The sequence below is a fragment of the Ammospiza caudacuta genome, chromosome 18, assembly GCF_027887145.1.
Source record: "Ammospiza caudacuta isolate bAmmCau1 chromosome 18, bAmmCau1.pri, whole genome shotgun sequence".
Classification (NCBI taxonomy): Eukaryota; Metazoa; Chordata; class Aves; order Passeriformes; family Passerellidae; genus Ammospiza; species Ammospiza caudacuta.
The window spans coordinates 6,118,153-6,129,282 of NC_080610.1; the positions used below are offsets into that span (position 1 = coordinate 6,118,153).

Here is an 11,130-nt window from a genome sequence, read left to right on the forward strand (position 1 = left end):
AGAGGGGTCATTGCTGAGGGTGGCACGGGCAGGCTGGAGGGTTTGGGGTGACCCAGCAAGGAGACTTCCCCCTCCTTACCTTCACCCGGGTGCCAGCTGGGGGCTTTGGATGTGCCTGGGACACCCTCAAGGGTGAGCTGTGTCACTCTGCAGCTGGGGACAGGCAGGAATCCTGAGTGTGCTGCTTTCCTGGCACCTCTGGGGTGATGGGGACCCCGGGTTGGGCTCCTGCACCCAGCTCGGAGCTGCAGAGCTGCTCTGTGCCAGGGATTGTTCCTTGGGATCTTCCCTGCTCGCATGGCTGCTCCTGCTGAGTCCCATCCTCTGGGAGCTTGGAGCATCATCCCCATCCCTCCTGCAGCCTCTTCTGTCCAGGTCTCACAGATGGGGTGTCCCAGCAGCCTAAAACCAACCCTCAGCTCTATGCCTTGAATTCTGAATTAATAATAATAATAATAGTAGTAATAATATCTAGTGTTCACCCCGTGATTCACCATTTTATACTCCTCAAAATGATGCTGTGAGTGGGTTATTTACCAACACATCACCCTGCCCTTATGAAAATTCCCCCTTGCCTGCTAACACTGACAGCCTGGGAGTGCTGGAGCAGCCAGCTGTGCTCCTGCCTCAGTTTCCCCGTTTGGGAAAAGGGAGGAGGTGTTTTTCCTGGGGATGGGGGGTGAGGGAACCCCAATGTCTGTGCTGGCCCCAGCTCCTGGCTGAGGGGGCTCAGTGTGCCTCCTTGGCCACCCCGTTATTAATGCCAGTAATGGCACAGGAAGGATAAATTCCAGCACTTGGCTGAACAGAGAAAATATGCAGAGCTGTGGCTGGCTTTCCATAAATCATCGCTGCTCCCTGCTACAACCGAGCCAGGACTTAAAATTCAGGTCAGGAGAGAGGGACTCTGGTAAGCCAGCAAGGGAAGGTAATTTATTCTGTTTATATCGTTTTACTGCAAGACAAGGAGCAGGGGGGGCTGGTGGTGGGGGGGTGAAAAACTCTGCCATGATTTTGCATTTTAAATATTAGTTCAGAGCTGCAGCCTGCCTGGGACTTTTTATTTTTATATCTTGAGGGATAGAAAGCAGGAGAGAAGGGGAGTGAACTGCGGTGCTGGGGAGGAGATCCCACAGGGAAAATGGGGCAAAAGCTGCTGCTGGCACTGCTGAACCCCAGCTTGGGGCATTGGGGCTGCTCTGGGAGGGTTTTGAGTGCCCCCCAGGAGAAGGAAATTGTGCATTGTGCTGTCTGAGCTGGGTAATGTGTCCCTTCCCAGTGCCGGGGAGCTGTGGGACTGGGGGGAACTGGGGAGGGATGGGGATGCAGCAGCATCACCTTGTGCAGGGGCACATCCCTCACCCAGGGCAGCGCTGGGGGAGCCCGGCCAGCGTTCCTCACGGGCTTGTGTTAAAACAAATCCAAATAAAGTAAAATGAAAGGGACCAGGTGACCGAACAGTAGGTAACTAAAAGGTTTTTTATTCACATCGAACAACAAGAGCCATTCACACTAACAGCCTCCGCAAGAGGCAGCGGGGACAGGAAACCCACGACGCTTTCAGAAAACAACTTTTTTTTTTTTCCTTTCCTTTTCCATTCTCCTTCCTTTTATTCCCCCCCTCTCTCTATGCTCTCACCCCCCTCCCCGGCGCCATCCCCTCCCTGCCTTCAAAATAGAAAAAATTCGGAGCCTCCGATGACTAAAGTACAATAAATAATCAGTAAACACAAAAACATACTTTATTTGTTTCTCCTTTATACAAAATAAAGAAACTAGAAGCAAAAACTATAATACATCCTTAAATTGGCGGAGCCTCTGGGAATCGTTGGGGCGGGACTCGGCGTCGAGGCTCGGGTGAAATTTCTGCTGCTGTGCTTGGCTTGGTTTAGTTCGGGGGTTTATTGTTTTGTTTGGGGTTTTATTTTGTTGTTGTTCTGTTTTTTCCTGTTTTCTGGTGTCTGTTCCACCACGTGGGAGCCCAATCTCAGCCAGCCACCGGGGCATGGCCCCGCTCAGCCCCATCGTCCCCACCGCTCCAAAATCCGGCTCCAAACCCACCTTCCCCTCGGGGGTGAAACGGGAACAATAAAAACGAGGCCAGGGAGGGGCCACGGGGGGGTTATCCCTGCTATTCCCCGTTCCCCCCCTTTCCTGTGGCGGGGGATAATTAAAAAGGACGCTAATGAGCAGGGGCAGCCCTGCCGCAGCCCCTCCCCGGTGCGGGACCCGTGTCCAGGCGAGTTCAGCTTTGGTCCGAGAGGCGCTGGGCCGGCTCCGGCGGGCTCTGCAGGGCTGGGCACCCCTCACCGCCCCCCAAAAAGCCTCGGGGGGCAGCTGCCGGGAGGGGGGAGGTAGCGGGGTGGCCCCAAGCTCCCGGGGTGCGGGATGGGGAGGGCGGGCGGAGATGCCGCGATGCGCTCGGGCATCGGCGGGGGAGCCCCTGCTGGGGGCGAGGAGGGGACACGCGTGGGCTGGGGGGACCAGGGGGGCTTTTCCCCCTGCGCACACGCACACGCGTGCCCGGGCCGGGCCTACCACACCGCCGCCTCGCTGAGCTCCGGGTTGGGGTGCGACAGAGCCCCGCTGTAGCCGCTATTGCTGGACATGGAGAAGGGCGGGCTGGGCCCCCCGCTGAAGACCTCGCCAGGAATGGGGTGCAGCGAGCCCGTCATGCCCGGCTCGGGGCTGGGGGTGTCGGGGTGCGAGATCATATCCGTGTACCTTTGGTTTTCTGAGGAGTGGTGTCCGCTTAGGGGGGGCTCCAAGGGTCCCAGGGGTGTGGAGCCGGGTCCTGAGTTCTGAAGGTAGCTGGAGTCGGCCGGGGACTGGGCTTGGGAGGGCGGCCCGTGGGGGAAAAAGTCATAGTTGCCTCCCGGCCCGTAGTAGTCACCTTGGTAATCTGTGGGGAGGGGGGAAAAGGGATGGATTTGGTCTCCCGAAATCCCTCTGCGCCCCAAACCCGTGCTGTCCCCTCCAAAACGCTCTGCTGGCTCCCAAACGGGGACCCCAAGGACGGCTGGGATTTAAATCCAACCTGGGAGGAATGAGCCCATCCTAAGAGCTGCACTGCCCATCATCCTCTCTTTGCCCATCCTCTCTAGTACCCTTTCTTTGGGGTGCGGAAGAGCAGCGAATTCGGGCTGGGAGAGGTGAAAGGGCCGAGAAAATGGGCTCAGTTTAGTGCTTAATTAATGGAGAAAAAATAACGTGCATATATTTATATATATGTGTATAAAAAGGGGATGTGGAAAATATAGCTATAAACAGAATGAGCAAAAACAAATATAAAACGGGGAAAATGTATATAATGGGAAAATATATATGCATATTGGGGAAATTATATATAATCTGGGAAAATACATTAATATATATATAATAGGAAAAATACACTAATATATATATATAATAGGAAAAATACATTAATATATATGTAGTAGGAAAAATACATTAAAGTATATATAAAATGTGGAATTAGTATATGTGTTTAAGCAGCTTGGAAGGGATCTGGACACTAACTGCAGAGCAACAAGGGGTGCCTGGAAAGCCGCGGGTCAGATGGGAGGCTTTGAAAGCGCAGATTTTGGGGGGGCTCTGCGGGGCCGCCGGGGCAGCGGGGGCGGCCGGCCCGCACTGACCCTCCATATGCTGCGGGCCCGCGAGGTAATTGCAGCAAATGCGGCCTGAAAGGGGGACAAAAGCCCCGCAGCTGGGGCTTTGTTCGCGGGAGAGGGGCCCCGCAATGCCGGGGGGGCGTGGGGTGCGTGGGGCCGGGCACGCGTGTGAAAGGGGACAGCCGCGGAGAACGGGATGGGAGGAACAAAGGACAGGAGGGGACAGGGCAGGGACGGTCCCTCACCTCCGTAGTAGGTGTAGGGCGTGGAGCCGAGCATCTCGGACTCGTCGAGGCGGCCGCCGAGGGGCCGCATCCTGCGGGGGCTGCGGAAGAACGCGTGCCGGCGGGCGCCCAGCGCGCTCAGCTGCTTCATCCGCCGCTCCTTGGACCGACGGTTCTGGAACCACACCTGCGGCCGGGCTGGGGTCAGTGCACAGCGCGGGTGGGCGAGCAGGGACCCGTCTGGGTCACCATCTTGCACCCACACGGCTTTTCTAACATCTATTTTTTTTTTTTTTTTAAATCAACACCGACCCCCTTTCCTGCTGCTGCTCAAAAAGTACATGGGGACACCGCTAATAACCAGGTTATTTAAAACTCTGCCCCTCCTTCCCGCAGCTGCACACCTTCAGCCTCTCTGCCCCTGCAGCTGGAAAAGGCAGGAGGGGGAAATTTTCCCCATGGATAAGGGAAAGAAGGGAGGAAACGTGGGAAGGAAAAAGGGGGTTTGGATTATGGCAGGAGCAGGCAGAAAGCGGGAGCAGGGGGATGAGCCCCGGCGGCAGCAGGCAGGGATTCAGAACAGCCCGCGGTGAGGATGGGAATAAAAGGGAAAGGGGAGATGTGGCCGCCTCTCCACGGGCATTGCTCCTCCGGAACCGCTCGCCTCAGCAGCCTGGTGGGGCGCCTGGATTATTGTCGGACTCCCCCGGGGATGGGGCAGCGCGGGGGGACGGGCACAGCGCGCTCCTGCGGGACTCGCGCTCCGCTCTGCCGGGAGCCGGGAATCGCAGCTCCGCCGCCGGCAAAGCCGGAGAGTCCTCCCCTATTAATGCCTCTATTAAAGCCCATTAATCCCTACATTTCCGCAGGGATTTTCTTCACGGGGGCAGCGCGGTGAGGAAGTGCCGGCTGCCTGCAGAGCGCGGTGGATGCAAGGCTGGAGCATCCATCTCCCGGCACGCCGGGGATCCTGTTCGGCCCCGCGTTTCGGGAATGAAACACCTCGTGTTTCATCCCTTCCCACGGCTGGGGGATCCCCGCTCACCCACGAGAGCGTGGGGGGGCTGCAGGGCGGGTTTGAGGTGGTGCTGGAAGGGACAAACGGGGTTGGCCCGTTCCCACTGTCACAAACGGGGTTGGCTCGTTCCCACTGTCACAAACGGGGTTGGCCCGTTCCCACTCCGGAACCGTCCGGGCTCCCCCCGGGACCCCCTGTGCCCCCCCCGGGACCTCCCCCCCGTCGTTCTGTCTGTCCCACCTGGATCACTCTCATGTTGAGGCCGGTCTCCTGGGCCAGCTGCTCCCGGATGTGGCGGGTGGGTTTGGGGGTGGCGGCGAAGGCGGCTTTGAGGGTCTCCAGCTGCTTGGCTTTAATGGTGGTGCGGGGCCCCCTCCGCTTGGTGCCCGAGTTCTGCTCCTCGTTCTCGTTGTTGGTGGTCTCCTTGTCCGACGAGGTCGAGTTGTCCGTTTCCTTGGTGTCGTCCTGCATGGGGTCCTGGAGATCCGGGGACAAACTCCTGTCTGTACATGAGGACACTGTAAAGGAGACCCAGAGAGGAAAGGGGGGGGGTGGATGACTTCGGGGAGACATTGACCCCCCTCTCCTGTCCCCCTCTGCTTGCCCGGAGAGGGGTTGGGGGTGCTGGAGAGCACGAGGGGTGCAGACGGCCTCTGCCCCCCCAAAGCATCGCCTCCCAACACCACCGGGCACCGCTCCAGCCCTGTGGGGGGAGCTGGGCAGGGGGTGCCCCCCATGCCCGCGCTGCCCCCCGCGCTCCCCCTCTATCCCCGCGCCGGGAAAAACGCAGCCGGGCCCTGTGGGGGTTCGGGGAGCCCCCCGGTCTCTGTGTCCAGCCTGGCTCACCCCCCCGCCCCCAGGCCCCGTGTTCCCCCCGGGACCCTCAGCCAGCACCCCCCAAGGCCAAGCTCTACTCGCCTCGCTCACAGCAGCGGCCCCACTGACTGGCGTGGCAGGATCCGGCCCCGGGTGCTGGACGGAGAGAGAGCCCACGGAAGGGGGTGAGCAGGGGCGCCCGGCATGGCTGGGACAGCAGGAGGGGGCCTGGCCCTGCTCTCCTGACGCAGAGACAGCTTCCAAGGAAGTCAAATGGGAGCTTTGCCTCTGGGTGAAAGGAGGCGAAGCATCAGGCCCGCGGCGCGGGGGGAGCGGGCACGTTCTCAGGGGGGCTCTGGGGAGGGAGGGAGGGAGTGGGGGGCTCCCGGGGCAGCCCTCGGGGGGGGCATCGCGGCTCCCCCCGCCCCGCAGCCCCGCTGGATGGGCAGAGCCGCGGCTGGGGCGGGGAGCGCACCCCACGCGTGTCCGCGTCCCACGGGGGCGTCACCGAGGCTTCCACCCGCTCCGAGCCTTTCACCCCGCATCGCTCCCTCCCCGATGGGCTGCGGGGTGCAGCCCCTCACCCCACAAATGTAGAGAGCCCAATCCGAACGTCCTGCCCGGCCGGGGGGCGCCTCCACCGGGAGGTACGGGCAGCTCGGGGCTTGTGCCCGGCGCTCTCGGCGCTGCCCCTCCTGCCGGTACCGGGATTACCGCGGCCGGGATTACCGGGGGTCGGGCCGACCCCTCACCCCACACATCCAAACCTCCTGCCCGGCGGCGAGAACGGAGCGCTGGGCGGGCTGAGCCGCTCGTACCTGAGTTGAGGCTGCCTTCCTTCAAACTGGGAGAGTTCAAATAATCCTCTTTGCAAACAAATTTGTTCTCGTCGATGATATAGAGCTCCTCGCCCGTGGAGAGCTGCTTGTTGCACACCATGCAGGTGAAACAGTTCAGGTGGAACACTTTATTCCGGGCTTTCCGGACGAGGTCGCTGGGAGAGATCCCTTGGGAGCAGCCGGCGCATTTGGTACCAAACCTCCTGGGAAGGGGAGAGAAGCGAGAAGAGCTGGAGCCCCGGGCAGGACGGGCTGCGGCGGGGGCTGTGTGTGTGCTCTGCACCGATCCCCCCTCCCCAAGCCCCCGCGGGAGCCCCGCTCCTCCAGCACCGGGGGGATCTCCTCCATTGTCCCCATGGAAGATTTGGGGGAACGGGCGAACCGCACCTGCGGGGCGAGGATGAGGAGAGCCTTCATCCCCGCCAGCCCTGGGGCCGGGCTGCGGGCACAGCGCGGCTTTGGGGTGTCCCCAGGCGCGGGGGACACGCACGAACATCCTCGCACGGGTTTGGCCCCAGAGGGGACGCGCGGGAGGGGAGGGCAGGGCAGGGTTTCGTTTCAGCCGGTGCTTCCCGGGGCTCCGGCCTGAAAATCCCCGAAAATGGGGCTGATCACGGCCGGAGAGACGGGAAAAGGAGCGGCGGGTGCGGGGATCAGAACAACGGGCGGCGGAGGAGGGAGCTGCGCTCCCCAAAGCGTCCCATGGTCCCAAATCCCCCATCCGCTCCCCAAGCCGAGAGGGAGTTTTTTCAGGTCGGGAAGAGTGCTTTGTAAATCTCCGGTTTTCCTTTCCTTCCCACAGCGGGTCTGGGTTTAGGTGTGATTTTTTTTTTTTTTTTCCCAGGTGATTTTACAAAAATTAAAAAAAAAATAAAAGAAAAAATTAATTCCAGGGAATCTGAATCGACTAGGAATCTCCCAAGGAAAAAAAAAAAAAAAAAGGAAAAAAAAAGAGACAAAACCAAACAACCAAAACCTGCCACAAACCCCACAAACCAAAACCCAAACCCCCACCAAAAAAATAATAATAATAAAAAGCAACAAGGACAAAACATAAAACCCACAGCAAAATAAAACAACAAAAAAAAAAATTCCTACAAAGCCCCCCAAACCAACCCAACAAACAAAAAAATATAATGCTACGAGAAAAAAGAAAAAAACAAACAAGGAAAAAATAAAACCAACCTCCAAAACAAACAAAAACCCTCACAGAAACAAAAATTCCGCCCGCAGAACGGGGAGCAGGGGCTGTCCCCGGGGGCTGCCAGGCCCGGGGTGCCCACGCAGGGTCCCCTGTCCCCCTCGGGCCGCGGCCCCAGCGGTGCCCGTGTCGCTGCCGGCCGTGACGTTGATGTAGTGCCAGCATTAGGAGCCATAAGTCACGGCCCCCCCTTTGCCTCGCCGGCCCCGAATTCCCTCCCGGCCTTATCGCGCTCATTAGGGGCGTTTAAGGCGCGGGGTCCCAGGGAGGGGGGATTTGGGCACCGCTTCCAGCGGGGCCTGCGGTGCGGGGGGAGCTGGGGGTGCCAGGCCCGTGCCCGGTGTCACCCCAGTGCCAGGCCGGTGCCCGCTGTCACCGCAAGCCGCGGGACGGGCGGGGGCAGCGGCGGAGATGCGGGGAAAGGTGTGGGGAGATGGGGAGGGGGCGCAGCCTCGCCGCCCCCTCCTCGGGCTGCAGCAGCGGCCGCCGGGTGCCCCCGGGGCTCCCCGGACACACGGACAGGAGGGGACCCCCATGAGCTCCCCAAAACTCCTCTCCCTCCGCTGGGGTGGGGGTGAGGACTCACCTGAAAAAGTCATTTTTGCAGTAGAGTTTCCCTTCCCTGGAGAAGCATTTCTCGGTGAGGTTGCACTTGCACTCGCAGCACTGGACGCATTTGATGTGCCATGCCCTGTCCAAGACGTTCAGCAGGAAGCGGTCCAAAATGGGCCTCTCGCAGCCCGCACAATGCACCATCATAACCTCCGCCGGGGGATGGAGACGCTCGAAAGGAGAAGCCAGCCCCGCGCCGGCACACGGCGGCGGCAAAAAAGGAATAAAAACCAAAAAAAACCAAACAAAACAAACAAACAAAAAAAAATCCTCTCCCCCCCCCCAAAAAAAAACAAACAAACAAAAAAAAAAAGCGGGGGAAAAGAATGGAAAAATAAAATAAAATAGAAAAAAAAAGGCAGGAAAAAATTAAAATTAAATGAAATTAAATGAAAAGAAATAAAATAAATTAAAATAAAGGAGAATAAAAATAAAATAAAAATTAAAAAAAAAACCAAAAGAAAATAAAACCCGAACGAAATAAACCAAAAACTAACAAAATACAGAAGAAGGAACAACAAAAAATTCAGGGGAGGGCAGCGGGGCTGCTGTCAAGTTCTTCCCCCTCTTCTCTCCGGAGCCTCGACGACGGCAGGGAAAAAACGATGCCCCCCCCAAGAATAATCCAAACCACCCCCGAGAAATAACAACAACAACAACAGCAGCAGCAGCACCGAGCAGCCCCCGAAACGGGGCTCGGTGGGTGCGTGCGGAGCGGCCCGGGAGGCGGCGGAGCGGCGGCCGCGCTGCTGCTGGGCTCTGCGGCAGCGGGAGGGGTCCTGCATGAACCCCCCCGAGCAGCCGGCAGCCCCGGTGCCTCGCTGTGCTCCGCCGCCGCCGCGCCGCCACTCTCATGCTGTCCCCATCGCCAGCTTTGTCCCCCGCCTTAGTAATTCGCGCATCCTTATTCAGATTTGGTGACGCCGAGGGCAGCGTCACCCGGGATGCGGCCAATGGCGGGGCGGTAACCATGGTAACCTCTTAATTTATAGCATATCTAAATTGGCTCCAGCCTTGTGCTTGGAACAGAGGGAAAAAAACAACGCGCCTCTATTGTTGAGGGTGGCTTGTACCTGGGCCGCGAAGTGAGTACGCACCTGGCTGGGGGGCCGGGGGGGCAAGGCCGAAAATCCGCTGGCCCGCCGCTTTTTCCTTTAATTTTTATTTTCTTTTGCGTTCGTTTCTGTTCAAGGGATGCTCGGGGAGGAGTTGCGGGGTCCCGAGTTGCTCAGGGCGACAGCATCACCTGGTTTTTGGGGGGTTTATTTCGTTTCGAGCGAGGGGAAGGGAAGCTTTTGTCTGCAAGAGCAACAAGTGGGAGAAAGAAGAGGGGGGGATCGATTTGGGCGGGGGAGGGGATGGGGAGGGGTCCGGGGGCTCCCTCCCGCAGCGGAGCACATGAAAAGTTCCCCCGGAGGTATGCGGCCCCCCCGAGCTCCCCGGCTTTGTCCCCGGGCCCGGCGGGGGGAGCGGGGCCGGGCAGTCCCGGGGGGCGGCGGCCGCGCCCCCTCCCACACTGAGATTTCTCTTTAATTCCAGGTGCGGCGGAGCCGAGACCCCGCGGAGGGGACGGGGCAGCGCCGGGGCTCGGGGGGTTCGGGGGGGAAGATCCAGTTTGGGGCCGGGGCAGCGCTGCCTCCGTTCCACGCCGGTTTCGGGAGGAAAATCCATCCTGGGGCAGCTCTGCCTCCGTTCCTCGCCGGTTTGGGGAGGAAAATCCATCCTGGGGCCGGGGCAGCGCTGCCTCCCTTCCCCGAGGGTTTCGGGAGGAAAATCCATCCTGGGGCAGCGCTGCCTCCCTTCCCCGAGGGTTTCGGGAGGAAAATCCATCCTGGGGCAGCGCTGCCCGAGGGTTTCGGGTTGGGGTCCGACCGTGCGGGAAGGAGGAGGAGGAGGAGGAGGAGGAAAGCGGCGGGGCAGGTGAAGGCCGAACATTCCTTCCCATTCCCCTTCATTTTCTATAATCACAATCCCTGTATTTTTATATTAAAAATATATACTTTATAAAAAATATATTTTCCCCCTCTCCGGCCCGAAATAACCCGTGGCTGTGGAGCCTCCTGGTGCTGGGAAATTCTCCGGGTAGTGGCAAAAAAAATCCCAAAAACCCAAACAACAAAAAGAAAACCCAGAAAAGCTCCATGTCAAAATCTCAACCAATCCTCCCTCGGCGGGAAGCGGAGCAGGTTTTGTGTGTAGGGATGTTTGTGGAAAGAGGGAGAATCGAAATGAGAAAATACACACAGAGAAGAGATTCGGGGAGGAAAAGTAAAAGAGAAGGAAAAGGGAAATAAAAAGCGAAAAAGCGCAGGAGGAAAAGGAGAAAATGTATGCAGGACAAAAAGGGATAGAGAAAGGGAAAGGAAAAGAGAGAGAGAGAATGAGGAAAAATAAATTAACGGAAACGAAAAAGGAAGGAACTAAGAAGAGGCAGAGGAAAACCACAGAAAAACGAAGAAAAAAAAAGAGAAAAGCGAAGAAGCAAAGAAAGAAGAAATAAATGAACGAAAAAAAAAATACACAGAAATAAAGAAGGCAAGGAAGAAGATGGGGGGAAAATGAAGGAAAAAGGAGGGAAAAGGAAAAATAAATGGAGGAAAGAAAAATACAGAAAGAACGGCTAGAATAGAAAAGAATGGAAACCAAAAGGGAAGGGCGAAGGAAAAGCGCCAGAGAGAGGGAGCAAGGAAGAGGAGGAGGAAGAAAAGAAAACAAAGAAAGAAGGAGAAAAAGCCACGGAAGAGAGAAGAAAGGAAATGAAAACTGCAACGAGTTTAAAAGAGGAGAAACGGGCAAGAAATCGAAG

General features: G+C 58.0%; 1 protein-coding gene across 1 annotated transcript; it reads right to left on the reverse strand.

Annotated features, from left to right (window-relative positions):
• Window positions 1-2,534: 2,534 nt before the first annotated feature.
• LHX5 (LIM homeobox 5) lies at window positions 2,535-8,471 on the reverse strand. Its single transcript, XM_058816746.1, has 5 exons — window positions 8,299-8,471; window positions 6,491-6,714; window positions 5,097-5,374; window positions 3,860-4,025; window positions 2,535-2,902 (listed from the first exon to the last, which is right to left on the reverse strand). Exons 1-5 carry the CDS (start codon window positions 8,469-8,471, stop codon window positions 2,535-2,537), a joined length of 1,209 nt encoding a protein of 402 aa, XP_058672729.1.
• Between the last annotated feature and the right edge of the window lie 2,659 nt (window positions 8,472-11,130).

Coding starts and splice junctions, on each gene's coding strand:
- LHX5 (XM_058816746.1), bottom strand. CDS start 8,471: ATGATGGTGCATTGTGCGGGCTGCGAGAGGCCCATTTTGGACCGCTTC. Junction 6,715..8,298: donor TGCAAAAATGACTTTTTCAG/GTGAGTCCTCAC, acceptor TCCCCTTCCCAG/GAGGTTTGGTACCAAATGCG. Junction 4,026..5,096: donor TCAACATGAGAGTGATCCAG/GTGGGACAGACA, acceptor GCCCGGCCGCAG/GTGTGGTTCCAGAACCGTCG.